At 26.3% G+C, this 17,099-nt stretch overlaps 2 protein-coding genes across 2 annotated transcripts in view; one reads left to right on the plus strand and one right to left on the minus strand.

Annotated features, from left to right (window-relative positions):
- Positions 1-3,783: 3,783 nt before the first annotated feature.
- LOC117170616 (3-hydroxyisobutyryl-CoA hydrolase, mitochondrial) lies at positions 3,784-14,428 on the minus strand. The gene is made up of 8 exons (XM_033357506.1): positions 14,095-14,428; positions 13,874-13,964; positions 13,532-13,590; positions 9,935-10,176; positions 9,616-9,857; positions 7,289-7,508; positions 4,183-4,370; positions 3,784-4,100 (listed from the first exon to the last, which is right to left on the minus strand). Exons 1-8 carry the CDS (start codon positions 14,095-14,097, stop codon positions 3,961-3,963), a joined length of 1,185 nt encoding a protein of 394 aa, XP_033213397.1. The 5' UTR covers positions 14,098-14,428; the 3' UTR covers positions 3,784-3,960.
- A 232-nt stretch (positions 14,429-14,660) lies between these two features.
- LOC117170937 (sorting nexin-24-like) overlaps positions 14,661-17,099 on the plus strand; it is a 10,070-nt gene continuing 7,631 nt past the window's right edge. The window contains exon 1 of the mRNA XM_033357983.1: positions 14,661-14,677. Coding sequence (XP_033213874.1) covers positions 14,661-14,677 — 17 coding nt within the window. The remainder of the gene's footprint in view (positions 14,678-17,099) is intronic.

Raw genomic sequence — 17,099 nt, forward strand, 5'->3', positions numbered from 1 at the left:
AGAGGGAGCTCTTCTTAATATTTTGACACCAAAATCATGTTGATACACCTTACCGACTGCGAGTAAAGCCACCCACGCTTTAACTTGACAGACTGTATGATATCAAAATTAATTGGACTTCTATGATATATCGTAAGTTCTTCGAATTTTACTTATATGAGTTAAAATTTGCTCTCTGGAATAGTTTGAAAGCTATCAGAATTATATATAAAATGAGCCAAGGTGAAGGCATTTTATTAATTTTTAAAGAAGATTTTGTGAAAATAGTGCAAATTTCAATGTTTTCTTCAAATTCAATGACATTTAATATAATAAACATTTTGTAAGTTTGGAACAAAAAAGTTGAATAAATTTCAAGACATCTCATCTATGGGAAAATAATAATAAAAATCGGATGAAAGAATCCCAAGAACACTGAAAAATATTTATTATATTGGATTTTATTTAAATTTAAACAAAATATTTGAATTTGCGCTAATTTTGTAATATCTTCAAATTGTCAAAGAAGAATCTGAAAGATTTTAAAGAAATTTTGTTTTTATATCGCAGAACTTGTTAAAAGTTTTAAGTTAAACTAGAATTTTTTAAAAGATACTACAAAGTTTTAGAAGTTCTGAAAATATTCAAAAAAGAATTTTCTTAAGATTCGTGGAAATTTTTAAAATAAATTTGAAGAAAAAATTGAAAAAATATCTTTAATTATTTCCTAAAATTTCGAAAAACAGTGTAAAAGATTTGAAAGCAAAATGTTTCAATTTGGCAAGATAACCATTTTTTTAATTCGCGCAAATTCAAGAGATTTTTAGAAAATTTGAAAAAAAAAAAGGAAAATGTTAAACTTCACCAAATTTTAAGGAACTTCAGGAATTTTTGAAGGTTTCGAGAGAATAAATAAAGCTTCTTCGAAATCCTGGGAAAATTTTAAGTGTTTTGTTTTGAAAAATTAAGTGTTACAGAAAATTTAAAAACATTTCAAGACGTTTCAAAAGATTTTTAAAAATGTGGAAGACCTTAGCAGAATTTTTTTAATTAACAAAATTTTAAGAGAAATTCGAGTCTGTTTAAAAGATATTTAGAAAAAGAAGTTTTGGAGTGATTAAAAATATTTTAAACCTTGGAAAGATTCTTCAAAATTTATCAAATATTTTTTTATTTCGTAAAATATTACTGTAAAAGAAACAAATTCTATTTACAATTTTCTGGATTCTTTTCCAACAAATCTGGAATCACCAAAAATCTTTTGAATTTTTTCAAGAACTTTAGGAAAATTAAATTTATATAATTTTAAAAACAAACTGATTATAGCAGTTATTTCCTTGTTTTCTAATCTCAGATATAATTAGTTATTCGAAAGTCTCATTTTGTATTAAGAATTATTTTTCACCTCGAGGCGGATCAAGTTATGAGTATTTGAATTTAAAAACTTAAAAATGCGAATTCTCCGAAATTAATCCAAATTTTTGTTAAAATTACCTCTTTCTTTCGGATTCTAATATAATTTCTCGTCTTTTTTTGGAAATCCGTTGTAAAATTTTAAAAAGACCAATATTAATAGTAAAAAATGAAAAATTACTTTTCTTGCCAAAAGTACGAAGGCACGGAAAAAGTTAAAGAAAAAAATTGTTTCTCTAAAAAAAAGTTCTAGAAAATAGACCTAATTTAACAGTTTTAACAAATTTTTGGTAGAAGAATAATGAAAAAAAGTGGAATGTTTGAAGTTAAATAGTATGAAGAAGGGCCCACAAATATATTCAAAATGCTTAGAATTTCACTAAAACCGGAGTTTGTAAAATCGTCGCCCTAGAGTTATACTATGCCATGTCCACTTTTTGAAATTTTTGAACTGTTTTTATTTTTAGGGTCGGTAAGGGTTAAACTTTGTTTTTTAATACATTTTCTTCTGAAAGTTATTTCATTAGTTGTTACAATTATTAATGAAAATAGTCACGTTAATTAAAAGTGAGAATTATATTACGCCATGTTATTTTTTGCATTGCTATAAGTGAAAAAATGTCAACTTTGTAGCGCATATTTTATATGAATAACCAAAGTTAAATTTGAAAAATAACAATGTTGAAAAATATATTTAACCTTAAAAGTAACCAAAGAAATATTATTGCAAATTCAATAAATTGCAAATAACTCATGTAATTCCAAATATGTAAAATAGAGAAATGTAAGCTTTTATAAATAGTTTTTATAAATTATAAATAGTTCATTTATAAATATTTTGTGGACATGGTGTACTATAATTCAGAGAAAAATGAATTTTTTGAATCTCATATTACGCCATGTCCAAAATCAATTGCACACATCAGCTAAAACGCATTCATAATAATATTAAAATTTGTACTAATATGTTCTTGATCATGCATTATTTTTGACCGATTAATTTATTTCGATATTTGAGAACGTTTTTGTAGAGTATATTATTGTTAAACTTTGAACCTAATTTTCTCGGTTTGACAGTTGAGGGGCATGATGGCGTACTACAACTTTCGGGCGACGAAATGTGGCAGTGTGAATGTGTTGAAAGTTGACACGTATTCTGATTGAAGTTGTTTGAATAGAGTTTATGATACTTTTTAAAAATATTTTTTTTCTCTGAAGTATTAAAAAATATACATATAAATTTGTTAAAAAATTCCATTACCTGGCCGGTAAAATGAAAAATTGACCGGAAATTAAAAATCATTGGTATGGTAGACTCTCTGATTATAAATTGAGAACGAAATAATAAATGCGGAATTTATTTGCAGGGTAAAGTAGCACGTAACGATATTCCTGGACGTCCTTTGGAACTATACATGTGTTCCGTTTTGAAGAGGCAAGGTTATGGTGAAGGCTTCCGCTGGCTGGCGCAGTACATCGACTGAACATCGTCAAATTTCAGTTAAAACACTCCATTTTTCCAGTAATTTATTACTTTCCCTCTTTCCGATCTCTAATTCCTTCGGCATAATAGCGTCAGTGCCATACTGGTGTTTTCGCTTGTATGCAAACAAAGGCAGTCACGATATATCGCATGCATCAAAAGACAAGAAAAAGAAAGCAAAAGAAAACAAAACAAGTAGGGAAAGTACAATCTTATGACCGAAATATAACCGAAGTGACGGCTCTGTGACAATTGAATTAGCCATAAATTTTCGACTTATTTGAGGATGATTTACTTATTAATTATTGGTGGAACGATGCGAGCGTATTTGATAATAACGTCGCGTGGAAACGCAATTTAGAATTCTTTTTAACACTATCCGAATACCTCGTGGAAAGGCCGGGTTTTGTCTCGTCGTTTCAGAACTAGTGTAATTAAGTGCTGCGGGGATCGGCGATGCTTGAGAAACGATACGAACGAACATTTTGATAAATAAAATACTATTAATAAAGTGATTCACGAAGAAGTAGCAATATCTCTGAAGATTCATTACTTCCTCTGCAAAGTCACGAGCACATCATCACCGTTTTGATATCCGTTTTCCAAAATGCTTTTCACTTTCTTCAGAATTCGTTTGTGCGTTCTGATTTGAGTCCCATTTAAACTAATTATACCCATTTATGTTTTGCCGAAGTTTAAACTATATTTGATAGAATGAATGATAGTGTTTTCATTGTACAAAATAGGTTTTCTGCTGCGTGATTAGGCTTCTAAAATGAAACGAGTTCGATGCACTCAGAGAATTGTAAATACCGAAGGTAATTTTTTGATTCATTTTACGCAAACGCACTCTGTAATTGCAACACGTCAATGCCTTCTGAACAGGATGAAATCAAACTTCTTTAGAATCAGTTTTATTTATTTTGTTATATGTTTTTCGTAAGGTGAGTCAGAGATTGGCGAATGAGTCAAGAATGTTTGTTATAAATTGGTTTTTAATAAAACAATGTTCAGAATTTTATCAAATTTGCATATTCATCGAGAGATAGGAAAATATAGTGATCTCGAGCTTACCCTAGAATTAATTACAACTTTGAAAGCACTAACTCCAGATCTGCCGCCAGTGGAGCGAATCGCTTATTGACGTACTCGTCTGTGACTTCACTTAAAGTTTTTGGATTCCACACTGGCTTCTGGTCTTTGTCGATCAGAAGGGCTCGAATACCTGTAAGCGACAAAAAAAAAGTTCAGAGAAACATGGTTTAAGGAAAAAAAATAAATTTATACGGGAGATTTGATAAAAATACCTTCGTAAAAGTCACTTTCCCTTTTTAGACAGGCGCACGCTAATCTGTATTCCATTTTTAAACATTCAGATAAGCTTTGATTGGCTCCTTTTTCAAGAGCTCTTCTCGTCACTTTGAGTGAGGTTGGTGACATTTTTTTCAGAACTTTGACAACGGAATCCGTCCATTCAGATTTCTCTGCTTTCAACCTTTGTGTTGCAGAAATGGAAAATGATGATGTTTTATTCCAGTGTTAGGGAAGTTACAAATTAACAGTTGGAGGGTGGCCGCTGAACCGGGAAGTGATCGGTAAAAACCGGGAAGTAACAGCGAATTTATTTTTTATCGGGACTTTTTCAAATTTCTAGAAGAGAAATCTGCCCAATTACTTGGACTGTCAGAAATTCAATTTTTAACTTTTTCTGTTATGAAATTATTCGGTTCACAGTGAGTAATTCTACAATCTTTTACTTTAAAAAATTTATTTTTTCAAATGCTTCTTGATGACTTAAACAATTAACTCTAAATATTAATTATTTAATGATTTTTAAAATTGGACTTTAGTTCGAGTATCAAAGATTTATTTTAGTTAAACAAATATAGATGCTCGACTGAACAATACCGATAAAGAAAAATTCAGAAAATTATAATTACCGAAAAAAATGAAACAACTGATTATTAATTAATTGAAACATTAATTAAATTGAAATATTTCGAAAGTGAATTTTAAAGAACGAAAAAACAACAAAAATATTAAATTAACAAAATTATTAAATTCCGGAAATGGTATAATTACCCTATATGGGAAGCCTGGAACTGTCAAGTAATTTGTTTTAAATTCGGAATTTTTTCGAAAGTATGCTTAATTTTTTTTCTTTGATATTGCAATATAAAATTAAATGACAATGATTTTTCATTTGTGTATTTAACTATTTTGTTGAAAATTCGTTTTCTTTTGTTGTTATTTGTTTGAAATAAACTTTTTTTAACTTAAAATTTCACTAAACCAGTTAAATATTTAACTATTTTTTTGAAAATTAGTTTTATTCTAGTATTTTTTGTTAGAAATTAATCTTCTTGTTTGAAAATTCATTTTTTTTAGTAGAAAATTCATGTGTTTTATTGAAAGTTCATCTTTTTTGGAAGAAATTAATCTTCTTGGTTGAAAAATCATCAGTTTGATTGAAAATTAATTCTTTCAATTGTAAATTTAACCATTTTATTTTCGGTTGACAATTGACCTTTTTTTTAAATTCAACTATTTGATTGAGATTTTTTTTAGTTGAAAGTTCAATTATTTCGTTGGAAATTTATGCATTTTGTTGAAAATTCCTGTATTTTGTTTTAAAATCTTCTTGTTTGAAAATTCATCTTTTTGATTAAAACCTTTTTGATGAAAATTAATCTTTTTGGTTTAAAATTCGTCACTTGTTAAACAATTTTGTTGTTTTTAAGTTAATGTTTAAAAATGAAGATTTAACTATTCAATTTTTGGTTGAAAAATAAATTTTTGTATTTCAAACTTTAAGTATTTGTTTGACAATTCATGTATTTAGTTGCAAAATTTAATTTTGTTGGTACAAAATTAATCTTTTTGATTGAAATTTTAAATGTGGTTAAAAAATCACCTCTCCTGTTGAAAATGCAATCCTTTTACTTGAAAAGTTAGTAACTTGAAGCAGTTAAAATTTAATATATTACCCGCATTAATTTTACCTAAATATGCACTGAATTTTCAGTGTAAGAAGGTAAAATAAAAATTTGTTTGAATTATTCTTAAAGTTCGTGGATTTTTATTATTGATTATTATTTGTCTTTTGATTGCAGTATTATTTGATTATTTAATTATTCGATGATACTAATATAGTAAAGAATATTTTGTGATACCATTTTTCAAAGCTTTCTAAATTGAACATTAATATAATCCCTAGAAATAAAAAAGAACATTTAAAATTTACGAAAAAAAGGTTTTTAAATATTTTGTATATGTTAGAATAATATTTTATTATATATGCGTGCAGTTTGAAAATGAAAAACAACTTACGAAATCTTTAGGAATTCGGAATTTAGTGTTTTAAAATAATTTGTTATTTTTGTAATTTCTGGAATTTTAAAATTCTAAATTTTTTTATTTTCATTTACTTTTATTTTTTGGAAATATTCTATTTCGTTAATTATATTTTCGGTATTTTTCAACATAAGGATTTTTCTTTTTCGGAAAAAGTATGTCATACCTAATAGATTCATAATTAAACGCCTTTATTCAATTTCAAATCCTATTTAAATATTGTTTCAGTGTAAAATATTATATTTTTAACACATTAGATTTGAAAGTTTTTAATTAGAAATTAAAAAATATATATTTAGCAATATTTGACTGTTCATTCAAAACGAGCAATTATAAAACAAATATTGAAAATTAAACCCTTTAAAACTGTAATGTTCGAAACAGCCTTGAATTGTTAGCATTTCAAAGTTCTAAATCTAAACTCTGAACGTTACACTGTTCATTATTCTTTTTTTTAACTTTTAATTTGTAAGTGAAACTCTTCAATTTTAATGCATAAATAATAGTTTAACAATTATTAATTTGAAACAACTTAAAATTTAAATTCTAATTTAAAAATTGTTAAGATTAAAACAAAATTTAAAATCGTTCAACTTTTAATGTTTCTAACTTAAAAATGCTAAGATTAATATAATTTTGAACATTTACGTATTTATTGCAGCCCACAGTGGATAATCATTAATTAAGAGCACAAGTAAAAGAAAAATAATTTTAAGTTTAACTTATGAACACGTAGATTGTCTTAACTGTTAATGAAATTAAATTATTTCATTAATATTAGTGTTTTTAATTAATTATTATCTACTATAGGTTGCATTATTCACTTTAGGAAGGTTTCCCCTACACATTATTGACTGCTTGAATTTAATGTTTCTGAATTAAAAACTTTTAAGCTTGAATGTTTAAAATATAAAATTCAACAGTTCCACTTTGAGTTCTTTAATTTCCAGTTCAGTTTTGATTATTTCAAATGAAAAATTATTCAGCTTTGAGAGTTCGAATTTATTTTTCCGACTAAAGCGGCCACCCTGAGTTCTGAAATACAAATTTAATCCATACTTTTCTATTATTTCTTCAACCGTTGTGGCTGAGAAACAGCGATTGATTTTTTCCATGTGAGGTTCTAAGCTAAATTCATGATTTAAGTCTTGTGACTGGTACTTATTTAAAATTCCATCAATATCTAAATTGTTGGACCCTAATAGGCTTTGAGTTAATTCCTCGAGTTGATTAAAAGGAACGTAGTGCGTTGCAATTCCGGCAAGTTTAACGTCAATGCCTTAAAAAATAAATATTAATTATATCAAGAAAACATTTACATGCCTCACAGAAAGGTCCCTACATCCCCTATTGGACCCTATATTCAGTTATTTCAGGGTATTTTTAAAGATTCCGGCGAATTTTTTTATAGATTTCAACCATTTAAAAGGGGTTTCAAGATTTTAGGGTATTTTTAAAACTTCTAAGGCATTTTCAAGAGTTTTTAAATTGAAATGTTACAGGAAATTAAAAAAATCCAAGGCATTATTAATTTAACTAATTTGTAGGAATTTCGAATTGAATCAAGACTTCACTTTTATAAGATTTCACGGGATTTCATAATATTTTGGTGGATTTTAAAGTATTCACGAGAATTGAGTTATTTTGTAGGATTTCAAAGGTTTCTAAATATTTGACAGAATCTTGAAAGATTCTTAGAAATTTTGTATTGATTTCAATCATTTGAAGGATTTTAAAACGATTGCAATATTTTAGGATAAAGAATTTTAGAAAATTTTGGAAGATACGGAACGATTTTACAGGATCTTATAAGGTTTTAAGATATTTTGAAGGATTTCGAGAAGTGAGATATTTTGTAGATTTTCAAAGATGTGAAGAAATTGAAATTACTTTTTTGGAATTTACTCTGAATTCCTAATTTTTTTTTAAATTCTTTTGAATATTTTTTCTTTACTTGAATTTTTCTAAATTTACTTAATTCAGTTGATTTTTTAAAAATTTGTGTAGTTTTTACTTAACTGATCCTAAGGATCAATTGACAAAATGATCAAATGATTTGAAATATTTCAGGGTATTGCAGAAGATTCTGAGGCGTTTGCAAGGGCTTTGAAAAGTTTCAAGGGATTTAAAAAGATATCAAAGGATTTGAAATATTTGAGAAAATATTCAAAGATTCCGAGATTTTTATTAATTTCAATAGTTTCAAGGGGCTTTCAAAGACTTTGAAATATTTTAGGGTATCGTAAGATTCCAAGGCATTTCGAAGAGACTTAAATAATTTCAAAGGATTTCAAAAATTTAATTCATTTCAAGAGATTTTAAAGAATTTACTCACATGAAGTGAGGAATGTCGTAAGGTTTCAAAGATTTGAAGAAATTTTCAAATCTTTCGTGCAATTCATTTTGAATTCGCTCAGAATTCATTTAAACTCTTCTAAAGTCACTCAATTTTATTCAATTCAATGGATTCTTAAAACGTTTTTGTTTAATTTATCTTCCAGTCCTTTAAACTCACCTTAAATTCGTAGGTATTTCAAAAAAAATTATTTTTAATGTCGTTTTTATTTTTCTAAACTCATTTCAAACTTACGCTATTCAATGAGTTTCTTAAAAATATTTCTAAATTGTTTTCAATTCACTTGATTACTTTCTTAACTCAGTAGTTATTTTTTTATTAATTTTATCGAATTCTCCTCATTTCCCTTGAATTCCAGTAAATTCCATTGAATTCTACTAAACTAATTCAATTCAACTTGATAAAATGGATTTTCTTTGAATTTTTAAAAGTTTTTATATAATTGATCCTGAAGTATTTTAACCTCACCTGGAATTTTTAACCACTTCATTATATTCTTTGGAATTCCCTTGAATATTTTTAAACTTATTTAAAAGTTACTGAAATCAATGAAGAATTTTCATGTTCACAAATTGTTTTTAGGTTCATTTCAACTTTTTAAAATTCACCTTGAATTTTTATGAATTTCATCAAAATTCTTCTCACTTACCTTAAATTCCCTTAAATTCTTTCCAATTTCACGGTGAACAATGCAATTTCTTTTATTTTAAAAATTTTTTCGGATCCATTTGAATTTAACTTGAATTTCTTTAAAAATGGCTACACTTTGAACACCTGTGAGGCCTGCATTTATTTTAACTCACAGACGGTATACTCTGATCCAGCATACGTAAACGGAACACTGGTGCGAATGGGTTTGTATGCAATGTTAATATTAAATATTTAATTTATTTAACATATATATTTAATATGTGTGGGGATAATCCGCTGCAGCTGTGTTTGCGTAAATGCCAACAAAATAAACAAACTTCGGGTGCGAATTCGCACCAGTGTACTGTTAGGGGGTTAAAAACGTTCTGAAAGATGCTACCTTTTAATCGATGGCCCGTAAGTCCCAAATAGAGACCCAGTTTACCCCTCAATCTCGGTAAAAAGTGCGTGCCACCCACATCCGGGAATAATCCAATTCCAGTTTCGGGCATAGCAAATACAGTATTTTCTGTTGCAATTCTATATTTGCCATGTAAAGACAATCCAACACCGCCTCCCATTGTTATGCCATTTATGAGAGCAATGTACGGTATTTTATATGTGCCAATGAGATGATTCATTCTAAACAAAATTTTAGGATTATTAATTTCTAAATTTATTTTGAAATAAGAAATTATATTTTTATTCGACTTATTTACGTGTATTCAGCTCTGAAGAATTCCTGGCCCAATTTATGACCATCTTTTTCATTTAAAGCGATTACTAAAGACTTGACATCGCCTCCAGCGCAAAAAGCTTTTTCTCCAGCACCTTTGACAATAACAAGTTTTTTGGAAGACTCCCATTGTTTCAGTGCTGGATAGATCTTTCGAACCATTGATAGATTCAGTGCGTTTAGAGCTTTTGGTCTATTTAAAGTTATTAAACCTTTATCGCCAACCTAATTAAACAAGTGAATTATTTTTAGGTGTAATTATACTTTTAGGGTGGCCGCAAGTCAAGAGGAATCAGGGAATTTTGTTGGTCAGAAAACGTGCACAAAAAGTCAGGGATTATGAAAAAAGGCAAAAGTCAAGGAATTTTTGTAAGAAAGTGCTGCTTTTTGTAACCTATTTATAAATTTTATTGAATCCTTTTAAAATCTTCGTACTTGAATTTTTAACACAAAGATGAGTTATCGATAATAAATGTAATAGTTTATATTTTGTTTTTAAAAAATTGTCAACTTGAATTAAAAACACTTCAGTTGAAACAAAAAAGACGATTTTCCAACAAAATAGTTCAATTCTCAAACACAGATTAATTTTCAAGCAACAGTTGCATTTTTAACCAAAAAAGGTGAACTTTCTACCAGAAGAGGTGAATTTTCAAAATAAAAATACGAGCTTTCAACCAAAGAGATTGATTTTGTACCAAAAAAGATTAATTCTCAAATGGTTAAGAAAATATCAAAATTTTCAACCCAGGTGATTAATTTTCTACCAAAGAAGACGAATTTTCAACAGAATACCTACATTTTTAACCAAATAGCTGAATACTCAATCTAGAAAATTAATTTTCAGAAAATTTTTCTGTAAAGCTAATCAATTTTCAAGCCAAAAAGATGAATTTTCAACCCGACAATATGAATTTTCAGCAAAAATGCATTTAAAAACTAACAGTTGAATTTTTAACTAAAAAAATGAATCTTCAACCAAAAGTTTAACTTCAAACAAGGAGTTTAATTTAAAAACTCAAAAGATGAATTAAAAAATATAATAGTTGATATTTCACCAAAACGATTTTGATTTTAAATAAAAAATAGTTGCATTTAACCTATAAAAACGATTTTTGAACCTGAAAATGTGAATTTTCAACAAAAAAGTTCATTTTCAACGCAAACAAATTCATTTTTCAAGCAAAAAGTATGACTTTTTAAATAAAATTGTTGAATTTGCAAAAAATCAAATCGAGCTATTTTTAGGTAAAAATTTTTGTTATTTGGTTTAAAATTTAAGCTATTTGATTAAAAATTCAATAATTTTGTTAAAAAATCATGCTTCTTGATTAGAAGAAATTTAAATTAAAACAGTATTTCAATCGTAGACTATTAATTTTTATTAATTAAATCAATATAACCGTGAGGTGTATCTTAAAGTTTATCAATTTGCCTAAATTCGTAGACAAAGAGAATTATTATAGAAAATATATTATTGAATTTGAATCAATTGATTAATGAATTATTTATAATAATATAAATTACATACGTGTGAAATTTGGCAATAAATTTTTTTTTAACTTAAAAACATTTTTTTAAATGGTCAAATTTTGGTTTTAAAGCCAAATTTGAAGAAAAAAATTACCATTTTTCATGTCAATGATGCAGGTCATTTTCAACTTCAATTTATATTTTTATAAACTCAATTATGGGCATAAAATTATTAATTTTCTTAAAAGTAAGGACAGTTAGCTAGTATTTTTTTAAAATAAATAATAAATTTAAAAAAATTAATTTTATTTTTAAGATTTTAAATATATTTCGCTTAATAATTAAAATATTCTAATAAAGGGGCTAGGGGAAAAGAATAAAAGAAATTAATATATTAATTAGAAAGTATATTTAAATTTAAACAGAATTTCAATCGTCGACTATTAATTTAAAAAATTAACATAACCGTGATATGTATCTTAAAGTTTATGAATTTGCCTAAATTATTAGACAAAGATAATTATTATAGAAAACCTATTATTAAATTTTAAGTAATAGATTAATAAATTATTTATAATAATATAGATAAATTACATGTGTGAAATTTGGCAATAAAATTATTTGTTTTTAAATGGTCAAATTTTGGTTTTAAAGACAAATTTTAAGAAGGAAAATGACCATTTTTCAGGTCAATGGAAACTTGTATTGTTTGTTTTAAAATTGAATCTATTTTCTTGAAGATTAAACAATTTTGTAAAAAAATCATACTTCTTGATTAAAAATTCAAAATTGTTGTTGAAAATCGGTGTTTTTGGCTTGAAAATTTTACAATTTGATCCAACAAAATTTCTTTTTTTTTTACTAACAAATTAGTTTTAATGGAAATTCAACAATTTCGTTATATATTGATATCTTTCGTTTAAAGATTCGCCTTTTTTGTAGAAATGTCATACTTTTTGGTTAAAAATACAACTCTATCTTTAAATATTATTCTGTGTTGATTAAAAATTAAGCTTTTGTTTCAATTCACATTTTTGGGTCGAAAATTCGTCTTTTTGGTCTAAAATCCATTTTTTTTCTATTAAAAATAAAGTATTTTGTTGAAAATTTCTCTGTGTTGGTTAAACCCAACTTTTTTATAATTATTTAAAAGCTTTTTTTGTTGTTGAAATATCAACTTGAACATACATTTTTTTGGTTGAAGATTCATAATCTTAGTTGACAATCCGCTTTTTTGCTTAAAAAGTAATTTTTTAAACTGAAAATTGATGTTTTGTTAAAAATTCCACTATTTATTTGTAAATTAACTTTTTTATTAAAAATTTATATTCTTGCATTAAAAACTCATTTGTTTTTTTAGAAAATTTGTCTCTGGTTTCAAAATTCAACAATTTGCTGTAAAATTCAACTGTTTGGTACAAAATTAAACTTTTTTTGTAGAAAGTTCGTTTTATTTTTACTTGAAAACTAATTCTCAATGAAAATTCAACTACTTCATTTTTGGTTACAAATTGATCGTTTTGATTTAAAAATTCAACTATTTACATAATAAAGAATAGAAGCGAATAAATATAAACTAAAAATGTAAAAAACTATTGGTTTCAAAATGTATGTGTATTTTGTTGAGAATTCATCATTTTGGTTACAAAACCAACCTTCTGGATTGAAAATTCACGTTGGTTGAAACTTTAACTATTTGGTTGATCATGCAACAGTCTTGTTGAAAGTTCATGTTTTTGGCTTGAAAATTTAATATTTTTAATGATTTTTTCTCTTCTTTATTAACTGAAAAATATCTCTTGGTTGAAAATCTGTCCCTTTGAAAAGGAAATAGTGACTTTAGTGTTATTTTTTCAAAATAGTAACAAAATAGTGTCATCGCTTAAAAAAATGTGTAAAACAGTCTCAACATTCAAATTAAAAACTGTTTTATTCCATTTATAAAAGATTATATATTAAAAATGTTACAAGATTAGAAATTTAGAGTTAAATTCTGAATGGTCAGTCAGAAATGAAAAATTATGAAACAATCAGGAAACTTAAAAAATGAGGTTTTGCGGCCATCCTGATTTTACTTTTTATTTGTTGCATAATAAATGAAACTCACATCCTTGACTATGACATCGATGTCATCTGTTGACACTTTTTCCATATTTTTCAGTGGCACTGGAATTGTAAATATCAGGCGATCGTTAACTTTTTAGGAATTCCACATTTATCATTCAATGAACCTTTGATCTTTAGTGAAGATCGATTATTATTCATGACGAAACATATGTGCGATATTCACTAAGAAATTCGGATTTTTGTATATTGAAGCAGGAAAGGTAATTAACCTGGATGTTTGATTATTATTTTCTCTTTTATAGGAAAGACACCAGGATCGGGATTTTTAGTTTTTAAATCGGATTTTTGATGTCTCCTTTCAAATCGGAAATTGAACACTTACCCGTTCCCAAATGTAAGCAACGAAATCTACTTGTAATCTGACTCGTCGGCATGATACTCATACATGTTAGTTTTCTGGAAAGGCCTTTTATCTATAAGCAAATACAAATTATGATTCAACATAACGTCATTATTTTCGAAGAAGTATTGAAAAATAGGAAATACATGCAATTTTCCAGAATTATGAGACAGTTCAAAGAAAAAGGTTATGAGCATAATTACCATATTTAGACACTTCTCGCAACTCTTTAATAAATCGGACTCTCACTTCAAGAAGTGGTACAACAAAGGTTAATTCAATCTTAGTAAAAAGAAACACACTAGCGAACAATTATTAATCACAGAAATTACAATTTATCGAATACGTTTCAGGTTAGGAATTTGAAACGGTACATTATTCATTCCAAGTGTCTTATCTTCTATAATTCGTCGGCGTGATTTAGTTAGAAGACACTTGTTTTTGTCCCTTTGTAAAGAAGAATTCATAACAATCACCCGATAACGAAACTCCTCTGTGATCAATATGCTCCATATGAAAACAGGAAATTGGGATTTCATGTCATTTCGCGCTCAATTTTTAAATATGAGAGTTTGCTCGCCGCTAGGTAGCGCTCAATGTTTTAGTCAAAGCTCAAAGATCTTTTTTTATACAAATTAATAATAATAGTTTATAGTCTATTCTTAAAACAAAGTAAGAAAGAAATTAATACAGTTTTAAAAGAAAAAATTTATTATTTTAATTACTGGTCCGTTTTTCTTGCCGTAGTTCTCAATTTCACAAATATAATATGAAGAACGTTTCAAAGTACGTGTTTTCATAATTTTCTGTTTTTGTTTTACACTAAATAATTGAATTTTAAACTAATAAATATAAATTACGAACTAAAAATGAAATAATTTACGTGTCAATCAACAAAATCAATTTTCAAACAAGATGATTAATTTTCTACTAGAAAGACCAATTTTCAACAAAATTAATGGATTTACAAACAAATAGTTAAAGTTTCAATTTAAAAAGGTAAATTTTCAACTGAAAAAACAACAGATTTACAACAAAATTGTTAAATTTTCAACAAAAAAATACAAATTTTAAACAAAATCTGTTAATTTTTGAACCAAAGGAAGGACTTTACAAACAAAAATAATTTTTCTATAAAAAAGACAAATTTTTAACAATATACCTGAATTTTCTACCACATAGTTCATTTTCAAATATAAAAAATAAAATTTTAACCAAAAATGGATTAGGTAAATTTTCAGTAAAAGAACATTAATTTCACCCGAAAAAACTACGTTTCTACAAAATATTTAAATTTTCAACGAAACAAATGAATTTTAAAACAAAAGGATGAACTTTCAAGCAAAATAATGTTCTATCAACAAACCAAATTTTCAACTGAAAAAAAATGAATTAAAAAAAAATTAATTTTCAACCAACAATGGTATAGTTACATTTTTAGTTAACAAAATAGTTTAATTGTCACCAAAAAAATTAATTTTGTAACTAAAAAAGATAAATTAAAAAAAAATGGAATAATTTTATTCAGTAAAAAAAATTCACTTTAAACCAACAGAAAAAATTAATTTTCAACCAACAAAAAAAAAATTTTCAACAAGATTGGTAAGATTTCAACCAATTTCAAACATATAGTTGTATTTTCAAATAAAAACTGTATACAATGGAAGTTTAATTTTAAGTTGAAAAAATAATTTCGAAACAAACAAAAGAAAGTTTTAACAAAATAGTTAAATTTTTAATCAAAATCAATAAATTTTCAACTAAAAAAAAATAGTATTTTAAACTGAAAATCTTACTTTTTAACCATAAAGATGAATTCTTAAGCAGCAATATTAATTATCAACCAAAATAGACGAATTTAAATACAATACATGAATTTTCAACCTAATGGTTGATGTTTTTAAGCAATTTACAAAATTGTAACCAAAAATGGAATACTTAAATTTCCAGTTAATTAATTTTCAACGAAAAAACAAACAAATTTTCACCAAAGCAGTTTTATTTTCAACCGAAGAGGTGAGTCTTCAACAAACAAATGAATTTTTAACATAGTCTTTTATCGTTCAACCAGGGTGTTGTATTTTCAACGAAAAGAGACAAATTTTCAATAAAATATAGGAATTTTTAATCGAATGGTTGATTTATTAACTAACAAAAATGTTCAACCCAAAACGAAATGGTTAAATTTTCAGATGATTAATATTCAATGGAAAAAAAATTCAACCAAAGAGATGAGTCTTCAACAAACAAATGATTTTAAAAAAAGTAGTTCATCTTTCAACCAATTACTTTTATTTCCAACCGAAAAGGACAAATGTTTCACAAACTAGTCATTTTTTAAAATAAAAATATAAGTTTTTTACCAAAAATAAAATAGCTAGTTTTTGAGTTGAAAAATTTTATTTTCAACTTAAGAAATACAAAATTTTAACAAAAAAGTTCAATTTACAACCACGAAGAGAAGAATCTTCAACCGATAAAATAAATTTTAATTAAACATTATTTCAACATTGAACCAAACAGTTGAATTTTGAAAAAAAGTACTTGAGTTTATAATAGAAAACAATTGAATTAAATTCAAAAAGAAAAAAAAGTTTATCCCACATTTTTAATTTTAATTCAAAGGACTGGAACGTTCTTTCAGTAAACAATGATGTTATGAAATTCAGAACTACGAAAGAAAAACTGAACGTACTTCATATTTTTCTTTTTGTAAACTAAAGACTGATATTTTTACTTTGTTTCATGCTAAAATTAACAAATTTTATTAGTAATTTGAGTATTTTCATTTATTGGATTTGAATTTTCGTGGAACTTTGACTTGTGATGATCGCGTATCCCGCGCTCATCTAATTATGGGATCATGTAGAACTCAACGCTTTTTGCTTGGTAAAGAAGAACACCGCCTCACCATAAAGGCCTAATCGCTAAATTTAAAATTATATTTCGCAATTTTTATTATTGTTCTCAAACTCTCTTATATTTCTATTGGAAAAAACGAGACAGGCGTGAGACAAGCCGAGAAAAGAACCAGAAAGCCTGTTTCTTTTCTCTGGTAAATGAATGCACTTAGAGTAAGTTAGCACATAAGATATTTCCTATAGACGAGACAGATTTTCTGAGAAACATTTTTAATTTATATTGTATTTTGTCTAAAGTGTTCACAAGTATAAAATTTAACCCTCTTAAGAATCTGTCTCTGGAAAAT

This window comes from Belonocnema kinseyi, chromosome 4 (genome assembly GCF_010883055.1).
Source record: "Belonocnema kinseyi isolate 2016_QV_RU_SX_M_011 chromosome 4, B_treatae_v1, whole genome shotgun sequence".
Taxonomy (NCBI): domain Eukaryota; kingdom Metazoa; phylum Arthropoda; class Insecta; order Hymenoptera; family Cynipidae; genus Belonocnema; species Belonocnema kinseyi.

Excerpts from the sequence above, each read along its gene's own strand:
- LOC117170616 (XM_033357506.1), bottom strand. Across the intron at positions 10,177-13,531 it reads TCGATGTCATAGTCAAGGAT|GTTGGCGATAAAGGTTTAAT; the intron begins GTGAGTTTCATT and ends TTGTTTAATTAG. Across the intron at positions 9,858-9,934 it reads TTCTTCAGAGCTGAATACAC|AATGAATCATCTCATTGGCA; the intron begins GTAAATAAGTCG and ends AATTTTGTTTAG.